Source organism: Rana temporaria, chromosome 2 (genome assembly GCF_905171775.1).
Source record: "Rana temporaria chromosome 2, aRanTem1.1, whole genome shotgun sequence".
NCBI classification, from domain to species: Eukaryota; Metazoa; Chordata; class Amphibia; order Anura; family Ranidae; genus Rana; species Rana temporaria.
The window spans coordinates 4,172,289-4,190,036 of record NC_053490.1 but is presented as its reverse complement, the minus strand read 5'-3'; the positions used below and the strand labels follow the sequence as shown (position 1 = coordinate 4,190,036).

The 17,748-nt window shown below is 47.0% G+C and overlaps 2 protein-coding genes across 2 annotated transcripts in view; both read right to left on the bottom strand.

The window, feature by feature from the left end:
* The window catches only part of LOC120928398 (NACHT, LRR and PYD domains-containing protein 3-like), a 63,116-nt gene extending 57,840 nt beyond the window's left edge, over positions 1-5,276 (bottom strand). The window contains exon 1 of the mRNA XM_040339496.1: positions 4,772-5,276. Within this exon, the coding sequence (XP_040195430.1) occupies positions 4,772-4,991 (220 nt within the window). The 5' untranslated portion in view covers positions 4,992-5,276. The remainder of the gene's footprint in view (positions 1-4,771) is intronic.
* A 9,833-nt stretch (positions 5,277-15,109) lies between these two features.
* LOC120928415 (olfactory receptor-like protein DTMT) lies at positions 15,110-16,599 on the bottom strand. The gene has a single exon (XM_040339516.1). It carries the CDS (start codon positions 16,443-16,445, stop codon positions 15,459-15,461), a length of 987 nt encoding a protein of 328 aa, XP_040195450.1. The 5' UTR covers positions 16,446-16,599; the 3' UTR covers positions 15,110-15,458.
* Positions 16,600-17,748: the final 1,149 nt, after the last annotated feature.

Genomic DNA, 17,748 nt, shown 5'->3' with positions numbered 1-17,748 from the left:
GTCAGAGGCAGCTCTTTAATTAGGCAAATTAGGCGGTCGCCTAAGGCCTCGCACTCACAGGGGCCTCGTGGCCGCCAAATTTGCCTCTGCTCAATCACTGGCCCGGATTCAAGTAGATTTGCGCCTTTTTTACGGAGGCGCAGGGCAACGTTTTTGCCCTGCGCCCCCGCAAATTTACTGTGCTGCCCTTGATTCACGGAGAAGTAGCTCCGTAATTTGCGTGAGCGCTCCGGAAAACTGCCCGGCGTAAGGGCGCGTAATTTAAATGATCCCATAGGGGGCATGGATCATTTAAATTAGGCGCGTTCCCGCGCCGAGCATAGTGCACATGCTCCGTCGGGAAACTTTCCCGACGTGCATTGCGGCAAATGACGTCGCAAGGACGTCATTTGCTTCTAAGTGAACGTGAATGGCGTCCACTTACGCAAACGATGTAAAATTTAAATTTCGCGACGCGGGAACGACGGGTATACGTAGCATTGGCTGCCCCTGCTATTAGCAGGAGCAGCCTTACGCGGAACCCGACGAACGCAAACGACGTAAACTGCATACGCAGGGCGCGCGTACGGTTGTGAATCGGCGTTAGTATGCAATTTGCATACTATACGCTGACCACTACGGGAACGCCCCCTAGCGGCCTGCGTAAGAATGCAGCCTACGATACGACGGCATAAGAGCCTTATGCCACGCATATCTTAGGCTGCAGTCGGCGTAACGAGGTTCCTGAATCAGGAGCATTCGAAATGCCGGCGCAAGTAAGCAATTGCGCTGCGTAACTATGGTTACGCAGACACAATTGCTACCTGAATCTACCCCACTGTGTGCTAGATACGTGCAACTTTCTGCAGCCATTTTTGTTAACCTTTATGACTCAGGGTTTGACAAATTTGCTTGGAATCTTTGAGCCAGCTAAAAAAGTTAGGAGCAAAAAAATGCACCCCGTCCCGCCGAGCTCACGTGCAGAAGGGAACGCATACGTGAGTAGCGCCGCATATGTAAATGGTATTCAAACCACACATGTCAGGGCTCGACAAATCCCGGTCGCCAGGTCGCCATGGCGACTAGAAATAGTGTCCTTGGCTTGGAAGGTGGGCAAAAAAATATATATATTTTTTTGTGAGCTGGTGCCATCTGGTGGTGAGCCGTTGGTATTACAAGTTAAGCATTACATGTTAAACAGCAATTCTAATGTAATTTTTCACAATTTTCACTGCCATCTTCTTCCCTCTAATTAGAACCCCCAAACATTATATATATTTTTTATCCCAACACCCTAGAGAATAAAATGGCGATCGTTGCAATACTTTCTGTCACACCGTATTTGCGCAGCGGTCTTACAAGCTCACTTTTTTGGGAAAAAATTACACTTTTTTTAATTAAAAAATAAGACAACAGTAAAGTTATCCCCATTTTTTTTTTATATTACGAAAGATAATGTTACGCCAAATGAATTGATACCCAACATGTCACGCTTCAAAATTGCGTCCGCTCGTGGAATGCCGACAAACTTTTACCCTTTAAAATCTCCATAGGCGACGTTTAAAAAAATCTACAGGTTGCATGTTTTGAGTTACAGAGGAGGTCTAGGGCTAGAATTATTGCTCTCGCTCTAACGATCGCGGCGATACCTCACATGTGTGGTTTGAACACCGTTTACATATGCGGGCGCTGCTCACGTATGTGTTCGCTTCTGCGCGCAAGCTCGTCGGGACGGGGCGCGTTTTCTGGCTCCTAACTTTTTTAGCTGGCTCCTAGATTCCAAGCAAACCCTGACACATGTAAGGTATCACCGCGATCGTCAGAGCGAGAGCAATAATTCTAGCCCTAGACCTCCTCTGTAACTCAAAAGAACATGCAACCTGTAGAATTTTTTAAACGTCGCCTATGGAGATTTTAAAGGGTAAAAGTTTGTCGCCATTCCACGAGCGGACGCAATTTTAAAGCGTGACATGTTGGGTATCAATTTACTCGGCGTAACATTATCTTTCACAATATAAAAAAAAATTGGCCCGACTTTACTGGTGTCTTATTTTTTATTTAAAAAAAGTATATTTTTCCCCAAAAAAGTGCGCTTGTAAGACCGCTGCGTAAATATGGTGTGACAGAAAGTATTGCAACGATCGCCATTTTATTCTCTCGGGTGTTAGGATAAAAAATATATATAATGTTTGGGGGTTCTAATTAGAGGGAAGAAGATGGCAGTGAAAAAACACATTAGAAATGCGGGGGCAGATCCACATAGATCTGCACCCGCACAGCGTATCAGAGATACGCTACGCCGCCGTACCTTACCTGGCGTTCTTTCAAATCCTGAAAGATTTTGCGCCGTAAGTTACGGCGGCGTAGTGTATTTCTGGCGGCGGAATTCAAATCGGCGATTAGGGGGTGTGCTTCATTTAAATGAAGCGTGTCCCCGCGCCGAATTAACTGTGCATGCTCTGTTTCGTCGCAACGACGTCATTTTTTAAACTTAGACGTGACTTACGTCCATCCCGATTCACAGATGACTTACGCAAAAACGTAAAAAATTTTTTTTAATTTCAACGCGGGAACGACGGCCATAAATAACATGGCAAGTCTATCTATACGCCGCAAAATACCAGCTTTAACTATACGCCGGAAAAAGCCGACTAGAGACGACGTTAGAAAATGCGTACGTTCGTGGATCGTCGTAAATCGCTAATTTGCATACCGGACGCGGAAAATGACGCAAACTCCACCCAGCGGGCGCCGAAGTATTGCACCTACGATCCGAAGGCGTACGAAGCCGCACGCCTGTCGGATCGAAGCCAGAAGCCGTCGTATCTTGGTTTGAGGATTCAAACTAAAGACACGACGCGGGAAATTTGAAAGTACGCCGGCGTATCAGTAGATACGCCGGCGTACTCGCTCTGTGGATCTGGCCCATGGTGTTTGGGGGTTCTGAGTAATTTTCGAGCAAAAAAATTGTGATTTTTCTACATGAAGGAGAGAAGTGCCGGAATAGGCCCGGTGGGCAAGTGGTAAGGCAAAATGCTGGCAACTCTGATGTAAGGGGGGGGGGGGCAGAAACCCCCCTTACATCAGGGTTCCTCTTTACACCAGAGTTCACAGCAGTCCCCCTTTAAAACAAAAAAGTGTTTTGGTTTTGCTCGATGAAAAGGTGGCAACCATATATTGTGGTCATTCATAGATTGAAGCCTCGTACACACGCTTGGCGGTAAAAAGTCCACCGATAAACACCGAAGGGAAAGCTGAGAACCCGGCAGGAAAACTACCATGGAGCTTTGGCCGGGAATCCATAGGTAAGTAGTAGATCTGGCGGGGGGGAAAAAAACGCCGGGAATCCCGACGGGGCAAAATAGAGAGCATGGGCCATATTCTGAGTAAGGATACGATGAAGTATCTCAGGATACTCCATCGTATCTCTCTTTTTTGGCCCGTGTATCTATGCGACTGATTCTTAGAATCATTTTCGCATAGATACGCTTAAGATCCGCCATGTGTAAGTCACTTACACTGTCGGATCTTAAATGTAATTACTCCGCCGGCCGCTAGATGGCGTTTACGTTCAGGTCTCATTTGTTTATGCAAATGAGCCTGATACGCCGATTCCCGAACTAATTTGCGTCGCGTAACCGTCGCTAACGTCGTTTGCGTAAGCGTAAACTTACCCCTGCTATATGAGGGGTAAGTTTACGCAAGTCCCACGTAGGCCATGTTAAGTATGGCGTCGGGTCCCCGTCGTGTTTTTCCTTCGGCTACGTCGTTTCCCTAAGGCCCCGTACACACGACCAAACATGTATGCTGAAACTGGTCCGCGGGCCAGTTTCAGCATACATGTTTGGTCGTGTGTAGGCGCGAGCGGGCCGAATTCCAGCAAACATTTGCCCGCCGGGCCTTTTCCCAGCAGACAAATATTCCTGGACGTGTTTTAAAACCGTCCGCTGGAATCCTGCCCGCTCGGACATGTACGGTCGTCAGTACAGACCTACCGTACATGTCCGAGCGCCCGCCGTCCCTCGCATGCGTCGAATGACTTCGACGCATGCGTGGAAGCCTTTAAATGGCAGGCCCGCCTACGTCGCCGTGTCATCGCCGCGTCATCATCGCGGCGACGACGCGGACACGCCCCGCGTAATGTTTACGCGCGGACTTCTGTACGATGGTTAGTGCAACCATCGTACAGAAGCCCTCTGGCAGGCATGTACGGTGAAAACGGTCCGACGGACCGGTTTCACCGTACATGTTTGCTCGTGAGTACCCGGCCTAAGTCGTTCTTGAATACGACTTTACGTCAATGACGCACACGTCGGCGTCATTGACGTTTTACGCCGAGAACTGGAGCATGCGCACTGGGCTATTTTAAGCCCGGCGCATGCGCAGTTCGTTAGAATCGGGGGCGCGCTTAATTTAAATAGAAGCCGCCCCCTTGGAGATACGCGTGGCTACGCCGGGCCATTTACACTCCGCCGCCCCAAACTACGGAGCAAGTGTTTGGGGAATAAAGCACTTGCTCCTGTAGGTTGGGGCGGCGGAGTGTAAATGGCTTACGCGCAGCCCGCGGGAAATCTAGGAGAATATGGCCCCAGGTTCTTTAGTTTCCCGCCGGGATTCCCGACTGTTTTTCTGACACATACACACGGCCGGCTTTCCCGGCCAAAGGCTCTCCTGGCGGTTTTCCTGCCGGGAAAAGCGGTCGTGTGTACGGGGCTTTGTTAAAAAAAAAACATTTCTGGTTGCGTCGGGACAGCTATGTCGAGCATAGAAAAGGTTCATTAGGCGCTAGTACCTGATTGGGAATTTCCTTCTAGGTTTTCAATGACCCCGGGATTGCTGGTCTTCAGAGCTCGGTAGAGCGTGTCCTTGTGAGAGAAGCTCCAACCACTGACGAACTTATAAAGAACTCTCATCTTCTCCTGGGTTATGACTTCTGATTCCTTCACAATGTCGTACTGTTCCTGAGTCAGGAGACCTCCTTCCAATAGACAGTCCAACACGGGATGTACCATCGTTATATGCTGGATAAGGTCATTACGATGTTTATCCAAAAAGTGCTCCTCACCTTTATAGTAATATTAAATAGACGGTTTTAGTTAGCATGGCAAGGCTTTGATTCATTTGTTTCATGAATAATTTCTGGAACTAAGTTGTCCTAAATGGAGTCAAGATTTTTTCATGATAGAATGGAATTGAAGTTCACGGTGGGGCATCATTTGTGCACACGGACAGGGCCGGTGCATGGATTTTTGCCAACTCAGGCGAAGGTGCATTTTGCCGCCCCTGCCCCCCCGGCGTGCATGCATGCACAGGGCACAACACATCAGGGTACAGTGCACATCAGGGCACAGCACATGAGGGCACAGTGAACATCAGGGCATAGCACATCAGGGTACAGCACACCAGGCCACATCAGGGTAAAGAGCACAGCACATCAGGGCACACAACATTAAGGCACAGCAGACTGGGGCACAGGACATCAGGGCACAGGACATCAGGACACATGGCACATCAGGGAACAGGGCATATTGACACACATCGGGGCATATTGGCACACATCGGGGCATATTGGAGCACATCGTGGCATATTGGCACACATCAGGGCATATTGCAGCACATCGGGATATATTGCAGCACATCGGGATATATTGCAGCACATCGGGGCATATTGGAGCACATTGTGGCATATTGCAGCACATCGTAGCATATTGGAGCACATCGGGGGATATTGGCGCACATTGAGGCATATTGGAGCACATCGGGGCATATTGCAGCACATCGTGGCATATTGCAGCACATCGGGGCATATTGGCACACATTGGGGCATATTGGCGCCCATTGGGGCATATTGAAGCATATTGGCACACATCGTGGCATATTGCAGCACATCGGGGCATATTGGCACACATCGGGGCATATTGGCGCACATCGGGGCATATTGGAGCACATCGGGGCATGTTGGAGCACATCGGGGCATATTGGCACACATCGTGGTATATTGCAGTACATCGGGGCATGTTGCAGTACATCGGGGCATATTGGAACACATCGGGGCATATTGGCGCACATCGGGGCATATTGCAGCACATCGGGGCATATTGGCACACATCGGGGCATATTGGCACACATCGGGGCATATTGGCGCACATCGGGGCATATTGGTGCACATTGGGGCATATTGGTGCACATTGGGGCTGTGACGGTATCGGTATGATATCCCCGTCAAGCATTCCCTCCTCTCCATACAAGAGTTTTACATTTTTCTGATGGGAAATTCCGATCGTCTGTGTGGAATTCCATCGGAGAAAACCCATGCATGCTCAGAATCAAGTCCTTGACGCCCCCTCCCTCTGCCAGTGGAGCTGTGCCTGTGGGTGACAGGTGCTGTACACTGCAAGGTAGATTGACTGTGTAAATTCCATCACTACACTGATCCTGCTTGTCAGTTACATTATTTACAACACAGAGGATTGCTGGAATTTTTACGTGTTCATAGCAATAAATATTACTTTGTTTTCACTATTGTTGTTCTGCTCACCATCTGATTTACGATACGCCGCCACAAGTTTTTGAGGCAAGTGCTTTATTCAGAAAGCACTTGCCTCTAAAGTTGCGGCGGCGTATCGTAAATCCCCCGGCGTAATTAAAATTCCGCGGCTAGGGGGCGTCTACAATTTAAATCAGGCGCGTCCCCGCGCCGATCCAACAGCGCATTCGCCGTCCGCAAATTTTCCCAGCGTGCATTGCTCCAAATGACGTCGCAAGGACGTCATTGGTTTCGACGTTAACGTAAATTACGTCTGGCCATATTCGCGAACGACTTAAGCAAACGACGTAAAAAATTCAAAACTCGGCGCGAGAACGACGGCCATAGTTAACATAGGATACGCCGCACTTACCCCTCCTATAGCAGGGGTAACTGTCCGCCGGAAAAAGCCGAACGCAAACGACGTAAAAAAAAAGCGTCGGGCGGTCTTTCGTTTCTGAATCGACGTAAATGCTCATTTGCATATTCAACGCGTAAAAGATACGGAAGCGCCACCTAGCGGCCGGCCTGGAATTGCAGCCTAAGATCTGACGGTGTAAGTCACTTACACCTGTGGGATCTTAGGGAGATCTATGCGTAACCTGATTCTATGAATCAGTCGCATAGATACGACGGCCAGACTCAGAGATACGCCGTCGTATCTTCTTTGTGAATCCGGCCCTATAAATAAACAAACCAATCGATAAACACTTATTGCGATATTTTTTTACCAAATATATGTAGAAGAATACGTATCGGCCTAAACTGAGGAAATTATTTTTTTATATCTGTTCTGGGGATATTTATTATAGCAACAAGTAAAAAATATTGTTTTTTTTTCAAAATTGTCGCTCTATTTTTGTTTATACCGTGTTTCCCCGAAAATACACCCTACCCCGAAAATAAGCCCTACCTGGATTATTGGGGTGGGCTGCAATATAAGCCCTACCCCGAAAATAAGACCTAGTCAATCTCCGTGAATTTTGGTTTTTAAATGCTTGTTACTGTTTGCCTGCTGCTACCGGTATAAATAAGAAAAACGTGTTTGCACCCACTGCTGCCCCGCCGGAGGTCCTCTTCTCTCCTCCCGGCTGATGCTGCCTCCTGTGCGCTCATCAGCCAGGGATCTCAGCTAATGGGAGAGCTACCGCCAATCCCCTCCGCCCTCTCCAAGCCTCGTTCCTGCTCTGCTTTCCTGATTCGGCGAGACGTCCCGACCAGGAAGTTGCCGGCGCACACGTGAGTGGAGTTAAACTACACAGCGGAGCGGAGATACCACAGTCACACCACCGAGCCCTCCACAGCTTCGGTTCCCCCTTCCCATCTGTCTCCCGTGGACCGGGTAAGAATGTCATAGCACAGACGTGCTGCCTCTGGGCTCCATACGCCCCCTCCCTCTGCCAGTGGAGCTGTGCCTGTGGGTGACAGGTGCTGTACACTGCAAGGTAGATTGACTGTGTAAATTCCATCACTACACTGATCCTGCTTGTCAGTTACATTATTTACAACACAGAGGATTGCTGGAATTTTTACGTGTTCATAGCAATAAATATTACTTTGTTTTCACTATTGTTGTTCTGCTCACCATTTTCACATGACTCCTGATGTGCCACACCATTTAGCTGCTGATCAATGCCTGGCAGAATCTTCCTAATTATTGCAGCCAACCATCGATTAATTTTCTTGATTTTTTTATTGTATAATTACTTTTCCAGTCTTTGGCGACAAACTTGTTTTGTTGTTTATACGGTACCATAAATAAATAAGCCCTACCCTGAAAATAAGCCCTAGTGTGTTTTTGGTGACTAAAATTAATATAAGACCCGGTCTTATTTTCGGGGAAACACGGTAGCGCACAAAATAAAAACCGCAGAGGTGATCAAATACCACCAAAAGAAAGCTCTATTTGTGGGAAAAAAGGACATCAATTTTGTTTGGGAGCCACTTAGCACGACCGCGCAATTGTCAGTTAAAGTGACGCAGCGCCGAATCGCAAAAAGGGGGAAGTTCCTTTACCTGCATAATGGTCCGGGTTTTAAGTGGTTAAGAAAAGTTTTGAGTTTTATAAATACTTTAGGTGTAAAGCCAAAACTTGTGTTCCAGTTTGGGACGGAGTGGTGAAGGGTTATAATCTCTATGAGGTTTATATTGGGGTCTGGGTCCTGATGACCATCGTCACCGAGGTAGAAAGTGATGGGAAATACCGAATTTTACATTCGTCACCAGAACCAGAATAGAGGGGAACATTTTCCAATGTGGACGTCGACTTCAGGGACAACTGTCTAATGCCGCGTACACATGTTCGGGTTTCCCGGCAGCCATTTTTACCGCAGGGAAAACCGAGGGCAAAGCCGAGAACCTGCTCGGCAGCTTCCCCCCCCCCTACACACGGCCGGTTTTTCTGACAGGAAAACTGCCATGAGAGCTTTGGTCGGGAATCCCGGACCTGTGTATGCTCCACCGCATATTCCACCGTATTCTCCACCTATGTTTCCTCCATAGGAAAACTGCCAGGAAAAAGACCGCCTGGGAATCCCGGCAGGAAAAAAGAAAACATGTTCTCATTTCTCCCGCCGGGATTCCCAGCGGTTTTCCTGTCGGGAAAACTGCCACAGAGCATACACACGCCGGCCCGGACTCAGATAGAATGGCGTAACTATTTGAGGGCGTAGCGTATCTCATATACGCTACGCCGCCGTAACTTAGAGAGGCGAGTATCGTATTCACAAAGAACTTGCACCTTAAGTTACAGCGGCGTAGCGTAAATGGGCCGGCGTAAGCCCGCGTAATTCAAAGTAGGCTGGTAGGGGGCGTGTTGTATGGAAATGAATCGTGACCCCACGTAAATGACGTGCCTAACGAACGGCGCATGCGTGCGCATGCTCAGTATCACGTAGAAATTTTTTCCCTAAGTTACGCCGGCTCAATGCTTAGTCGACGGGAACGTTACCTACGCCCATCCCCATTCACGGACGACTTACGCAAACGACGTAAAATACAACGCTGTTCCGACGTTTTCAACGTCCATACCTAACATGACTTACCTCTGCTTTATGAGGGGTAAAGTTATGCCGGACCGACGCCTTGCGTAAACGGCGTAGCTAAATCCGACGGGCGCAAGTACATTTCTGAATCGGCGTATCTACCTCATTTGCATATTCGACGCGGAAATATACGGAAGCGCCCCTAGCGGCCAGCGTAAATATGCACCTAAGATACGACGACGTAAGAGACTTTATCTGATTCTTTGAATCAGGCGCATAGATACGACGGCCCGGATTCAGACTTACGACGCCGTATCTGGAGATACGCCGTCGTAAGTTGTTTCTGAATCCGGGCCGCCCAGTTTTCCCGGCCAAAAGCTGTCATGGCAGTGTTCCCGACGGGAAAAATGGTCATGTGTACGAGGCATAGGAGGAGAATTCCCCTGATTTTGTAGAGATTTTTCTGACTGCTGCTGTTGTCTGAAGGAGAGGAAGTAAAGGAAGATCCCCCCTCAATGGAACACAGACATGAAAACATTAGCGAACGGGTTGCCCCCCGTACACACGATCGAAAATTCCCGACAAGAAAAGTCCGATGTGAGCTTTTGAACGTAAACTTTCCGACCGCGTGTAGGCTCCATCGGACTTTTGCTGTCGGAATTTCCGCCAACAAAATATTGAGAGCTGGTTCTCAAATTTTCCAACGAAAAAAAAAAATTCCTGTCGGAAATTCCGATCGTCTGTAGCAATTCCAAAGAGCAAAAATTCCGACGCACACTCGGAAGCGTTAAACTTCATTCTCTCGGCTCGTCGTAGTGTTGTACATCACAGCATTCATGACGGTGGAAAGTTCAGAGAACTTTTGTGTGACCGTGTGTATGCAAGCCAAGCTTGAGCGGAATTCTGTCGGAAAAAAAACAAGGGGGTGGATTCAGTAAGCAATTGCGTCTGCGTAACCATAGTTAGGCAAGGGAAATTGCTTAGTTGCGCCGGCGTAACGACTTTTCTGTATTCAGGAACCTCGTTACGCCGACTGCAGCCTAAGATATGACTGGCATAAGGCTCTTATGCCAGTCGTATCGTAGGCTGCATTCTTACGATGGCCGCTAGGTGGCGTTCCCGTAGTGGTCAGCGTAGAGTATGCAAATTGCATACTAACGCCGATTCACAACCGTACGCGCGCCCTACGTACGGAGTTTACGTCGTTTACGTTCGTCGGGTTCCGCGTAAGGCTGCTCCTGCTATTAGCAGGGGCAGCCAATGCTAAGTATACCCGTCGTTCCCGCGCCGCGATGTTTGAAAATTACGTCGTTTGCGTAAGTGAATCGTGAATGGCGCTGGACGCCATTTACGTTCACGTTGAAGCAAATGACGTCCTTGCGACGTCATTTGCCACAATGCACGTCGGGAAAGTTTCCCGACAGAGCATGCGCACTGCGTTTGGAACGCCCCTAATTTAAATGATCCACGCCCCCTACGTGATCATTTAAATTACGCGCCCTTACGCCGGGCAGTTTTAAGGAGCGCCCGCGCAAATTACGTAGCTACTGCTTCATGAATGAAGCGTAGCGCAGGTAATTTACGGAGGTGCAGCGTTAAAACGGTACGCTGCGCCTCCGTAAGAGGGCGCAAGTCGTACCTGAATCCACCCCAAGGTTTTTCCGACGATGAGAACGTGTTTTCTTTTTTCCTGCCTGGGTTCCCAGTGGTCTTTTTCCCAGGAGTTTTCCTATGGGAAACACTGCGGTGGAGCACACACATGGCCGGGATTCCTGGCCAAAGCTCTCATGGCAGTTTTCCTGCCAAGAAAACCGGCCGTGTGTAGGGGGAAAAAGCTGCCGGGCAGGTTCTCGGCTTTTCCTGGCGGTAAAAAGTCTGCCGGGAAACCTGTACGTGTGTACGAGGCATTAGACAGTTGCCCCTGAAGTCGATGTCCACATTGGAAAATGTTCCCCTCTATTCCTGTAAAGCATTACTCGCTTTATCCAAAGCTTAAAGACAAAAAAAAAGTTACTGGTTCCAAAATCAATGAATACTTTTAATGGTACACTCAGCTTGTTATATACAGTTTTAGAAACCAAGTGAGCAATGAATCAACTCCACCCACAAGGCACTTCAATACACACTCTCTTAGATAATGACATTCAGTTGAGTTAATTATTAGTCATCCCCCAGACGTCCCGACTCCGCCACTGCTACATAATGCACATTCCTTTGTAGACGTAATTGACATGCTAATCCATTACACCTGAAAAGAGACGTCTGACCTTTAGACTGCTAACTCACAACACCTCTATCATCAATAGACTTTTCACACAAAACAGTGGGGTAGATTCAGGTAGGGGCGCGCACTGCTACGGCGGCGCAGCGTACCGTTTTTACGATACGCCTCCGTAAATTACTTGCGCTAAGCTTCATTCACGAAGCATTTGCTCCGTAATTTGCGGCGGCGTTTCGTAAAAGGGGCCGGCGTAAGCGCGCGTAATTTAAATGATCCCGTAGGGGGCATGGATCATTTAAATTAGGCGCGTTCCCGCGCCGAACGTACTGCGCGTGCTCCGTCGGGAAAATTTCCCGACGTGCATTGCGGTAAATGACGTCGCAAGGACGTCATTTGCTTCGACGTCAACGTAAATGGCGTCCAGCGCCATTCACGATCCACTTACGCAAACGACGTCAATTTCGAAAATCGCGACGTGGGAACGACATCTATACTTACCATTGGCTGCACCTCCTAATAGCAGGAGCAGCCTTACGACGAAAGCGACGAACGCAAACGACGTAAAACACGACCGCTGGGCGCGCGTACGTTTGTGAATCGGCGTGAGTATGCAATTTGCATACTCTACGCTGACAACTACGGGAACGCCACCTAGCGGCCAGCGTCAGAATGCAGCCTAAGATACGACGGCATAAGAGCCTTATGCCAGTGGTATCTTAGGCTACAGTCGGCGTATCGAGCTTTCTGAATACAGAAAGTTGATACGCCGGCGCTACTTAGCAATTACGCTGCGTATCTATGGATACGCAGGCGTAATTGCTTCCTGAATCTACCCCAGTGTCATTAGCATCCACAATGAAAGGTCTTTCAGAAGCCAGACCCAATTTACACCTCAAAGTTGGACATCTGGGGCCGGATTCAGATACCTGAGCGTATCTATCCGGCCGGCGTAACATATCTTAGATACGTTACGCCACTGTAACTTTGGGCGCAAGTTCCGTATTCAGAAAGAACTTGCGCCCTAAGTTACGGCGGCGTAACATCATTGCTTTCGACGTGAACATAAATTACGTCCAGCCCTATTCGCGAACGACTTACGCAAACGACGTAAAATTTCAAAACTCGGCGCGGGAACGACGGCCATACTTAACATTAGCTACGCCTCATATAGCAGGGGTAACTATACGCCAAAAAAAGCTTAACGTAAACGACGTAAAAAAATTGCGCCGGCCGAACGTATTCACATATTCCTCGCGTAAACCTACGGAAGCGCCACCTAGCGGCCAGCCTGAAAATGCAGCCTAAGATACGACGGTGTAAGACACTTACACCTGTCGGATCTTAGGGATATCTATGCGTAACTGATTCTCTGAATCAGGCACATAGATACGACCTCTCGAAACTCAGAGATACAACGGCGTATCAGGAGATACGCCGTCGTATCTCTTTTCTGAATCTGGCCCCTGACCTTTACAGACTTAATTAGTACAATAGACACAAAACAGTATTAGCATCACACAATGGACAATGGAATATCTTAGGAGCCCGACTCCATTAACACCTCAACAGTCTATTGACCTGTTCATAAGGAGCAACTTGTAATATTTCAAGATCTCCTGCAATACATGAATTATCATTACTGTCCCATCTCATGTAATTTATGATATCATTTCTCAGTCATCCTATGCCCCTATTGGACATAGGATGACCCTAGACCCAAGAGTCATTAGTGAAGCTGGCACAGGAGTACCCCGCATCCTTCAAAAGTCTCTGGGTGTCACGGGCCATTCCGTTACAGTGATCATGCAATAAATCATCCGTTTTGGACGCTATTTACGTCGTTCCATGGTGTGCTGGCAAATATCTCTACTGTAACGTGCACCAGTATCCAGCTGGTGGTTGCTACGAGCACCCAAACCCAAGAGCGTATCCAGGAATGTGTGCCATGGGAATATGAAGTATGCATTAATAGTCTGGGACCTGAGGGAACCCTGTTCTTGTCTGGGAGGAGAAGTTCCCAGCCTAAAGGGCTGCTGCCCTTCTGGGCAGTTCAGCTGTAAGCTCTACATGTGCTCATCGAGGTCCCAACTATGCTAGAACTAGGGAGCCTGTTCTACTGAAACTTGCTGAAACTTATTAAGGGATTTTACTGAGGATCTGGTCTGGAGTGTTCATTTGAGAAATGTATGATATTGGAAGGAGGCATCCATATATCCAGGGACATAGTGAGTACAGACCTTACACTAAAGCAGGGGTCTCCAAACTTTTCAAACAAAGGGCCAGTTTATTGTCCTTCAGAATTTAGGAGGGCCGGTGGGCGCAGAAAATGTTCTGGGCCCAGCATCAGTGAGAATAAAGATGGCCTCAGGGTTGGTGGTCAGTAGGAGGAGGAGTGGTGCCCCTATCAGTAGGAGGAATAGTATCCCACCATTGGAATAAGTGAACGAGACAGTGCCCCCTTGTTGGTGTCAGTGGGAGGAATAGTGCCTCATATCAGTGGGAGGAATAGTGCCCCAAGGGCCGTTTAAAGGCTAACAAAGGGCCACATCTGGCCCTCAGGCCACACTTTGGAGACCCCTGCACTAAAGCATCAAAAGATACCCCTAGACAGATCATTGAGACTGTCATTGTGTGATTGGATGCCACTACACTTGCTTGGAAAGAGAACCTGGGACAACATAGCGGGCCCCTTAAAAGTAAAGTTATCCTGTGACAAAAACAATGTTACATTTGGCACTATCCCTGAAAGCTCGATAATGATAACAATGAGGCCCCATACACACGTCCGAGGAACTCGACGTGCCAAACACATCGAGTTCCTCGTCGAGTTCAGTGTTGAAGCCGCCGAGGATCTCGGCGGGCCGACTTTCCTCATTGAACAATGAGGAAATAGAGAACATGTTCTCTATTTGGCCCGACGAGTTCCTCGTCGGCTTCCTCGCTGAAAAGTGTACACACGACCGAGTTTCTCGGCAGAATCCAGCTCTGATCGAGTTTCTGGCTGAATTCTGCCGAGAAACTCGGTCGTGTGTACGGGGCCTCAGAAAGAGATATGTGACATGCAAGATACTGTATATAACACATGGTGGCACTATGACTTCATCTGTGTACATCCAAATAGAAAGTGGTGCCATGTTCGATGAAGGAAATAACACATCCGACTCTGTGTGCTCTGCATCATTCAACAAAACATGTAATAATTCATTAATAAATAAACTCTGAAGCCCCGTACACACGATCAGACCTTTGTCCGACCAAAATCATCAAATCGGAATTCCGACAGAATTCCATCGGAGCAAAAGAGAACATGTTCTCTCTCTAAACTCCGATGGAATTCATCGGAATTTCCTATGGAATTACTCCGATTGGGCATGCACATGGTCTCTGACTTTTTCCACCGGAAATTCCGATTGTGTGTACGGGGCTTAAAAGCTCACTCCAGGTAAGAAAAATGAATTTGGTTTTGGAGGGTTCTGCTGGGTTGAGTCAGGTTGAGTCACAGGAGTGGGATGTCTGTACTTGTCTTCTGAAAGTCATGGCCATGATGAAGGAGTTTCACCTTTACTTTTTGACTGTTCTGGGAATCCACCTCCTTCAACAAGAGTATTGTGGCTTCACAGGGGGGTGTGGTGGCAAAGGCAAGATTTTGAGAAGGTGATCTCCATGTTTGTAGCCTTATAAGATGTCAAACACCACTTAGGTATCCAGCCCACCAGCGCCCCTCCATAGCACAGTTTTGGGTCGCTCCCTAAAGGTGATCTGAGATTGTATTTACATTCACTGCTGGAATTCTTGGAATCTTTATCAGCATCCACCTTTTGATAAGGTTCTTAAAGGTCCTTCTAATCTCCTTAGTCCTCAAACAGTAAATGATGGGGTTAGCCATATGCGGTACAAATGTGTAAAGGCAGAGAATAAGGACGTTCACGTCTTCGTTGAGGATCAAGTTGACTTGGTTGGCTACAGACACAAATATCCGTGGGATAAAATATAGACAAATAACACTCAACTGGGTGGCACATGTGTAATAGGCTCTCTTCCGACTCACAGACTGGGTCTGTGTGATGATGACCCGGATTATGACTCCATAGGAGAAAAGGATGAAGAAAAGAGGCAAAAGAAGGACAAACATAGCAAGGCAAAAAGTTATATGCTTCACAGGGGTCACATCATTGCAGGCCAAGGACAAGACCGCTGAATTGGTGCAAAAGCAGCTACTGATATTCTGTCCACATAGTCGTTCACTAGAGTCCAGAACAGCGATTGTTATGCCAATAATACTTGTGAAGAGCCAGAAGAAGCAACAGATGAGGATGGTACGTTGATTGTTGATTATTGATGTGTACCTCAGGGGTTTGCATATGGCAACATAACGGTCAACGGCCATCAGTAAGAGGATGTAGGAGTCAAAGCTCCCAAGGAAATGGGCAGAATGTACTTGGAAGAGGCATCCAGCATATGAGATAGACCCATCATTAAACCAGTACTTGGCCACGATCTTCGGCAGAGTGATGGTATCAAATAGCAAGTCGGAGATGGCGAGGTTAATGATGAGCACATACATCGGTTGGTACAGATGTCGGTTACAAGTGATCAGTGCTATGACTACGCCATTCGAGAAAAGCGATGTGAGATAAACCAGGAACAGAGCTATGGAGACCGGGGAGTGAAACTTCTCTCCAATTCCTGGGAATCCAAGCAGAACCAATTCAGAGATGGCAGACCGATTATCCATGGACCGGTGAAGGTTCAAATAGAAGGATATCCCTAAAAGACACAATGATAGAGCTTGTAAGGTAATAAAGGCATGCCAATCAAATTTTTTAAAAACGTATAAAATATGACCTAACAGAGAAGAAGATTGCTTCCTGATCTCCTGAGACAATGTTTTATTACATAAATATTCAGAGACTATTTTTCATATTTTGAATCATATCCAGACTTTTTTATGCAATCTACAGACTTGGCTAGAAGCAACTTAGTCTAGACTTTTCCACATTTTCACAGCTTTTCGTGACCAGGAATTAAGGGGATCTTCTCAACAAGGTCACACTCAACTGTAAGAACCTTTTCACCTTTCCACCTGCTATTATTACTGTCTGCCAAGGGAATACTGTCTGCCAAGGGGATGTTGGTTACATGTTATCTCAATTAGACATGTGCACAACAAAAATTTTCGTATTTTTTTGTTCCGTTTCGACTCGTTCTGTAGATTCGTAAAGATTCGTAATTTCGTAAGACTCAAGTTTTCCTATTCGGACCCGTTCGTATTTTTGTAACAGTTTTATTTCCGTTGATACTGAATGATTCGTAATTCTGTCTAATTTATTTTCGTTGATTCGAAATTCGTAATTTTGTTAGATAATAATTTCCGTTTAATGGATTCGTAATTTTGTACTTTCGTAAATACATAGCAACACGTGGCTAATCCATATTAGGTTAGACTTTCTCTTAAGCCCCGTACACACGGTCGGACTTTTTGCCAACAAACGTCAAAATGAGCGTTTTCCAAAAAATCCGACACTGTGTACGCTCTATCGGAGAAACTTTTTCGGTTTCAAAAGTCTGGCCAACTCCCTTCAGACAAAAATCCACGGAAAAGTTTGTTTGAAGTCCGATCGTGTGTACGAGGCTTTACACTGTCCAATGTGACTCAGCACAAAAGAGATAAGCTGATTGGCTAAGATATTAAATAATCACTCACTAACTACACTGCCCAGTGCCCATTGGAAAGAACGATACAAGTACACAAATTTACGAACAGACAAAGAAATGGATTTACAAAACACACAAATGAAAATACGAACATACGAATGAAAATACGAACAGACAAAGGATTTGAAATACGGAATGCAAATCGTTCATTATAGATGTCATTTTCGTTCTTTTGCTTTTTCGGTGTTTCGTATTTGAGTAAGATTGTCCAATCATACGTTCGTATTTTCGCTTGTTCATTATTTTGCTTATTCGTAATTCCGTAATTTTCGTATTTTGTTTTTTTCAGCTTTTCGGATGTTCAAATTGATCTGAATGTACGA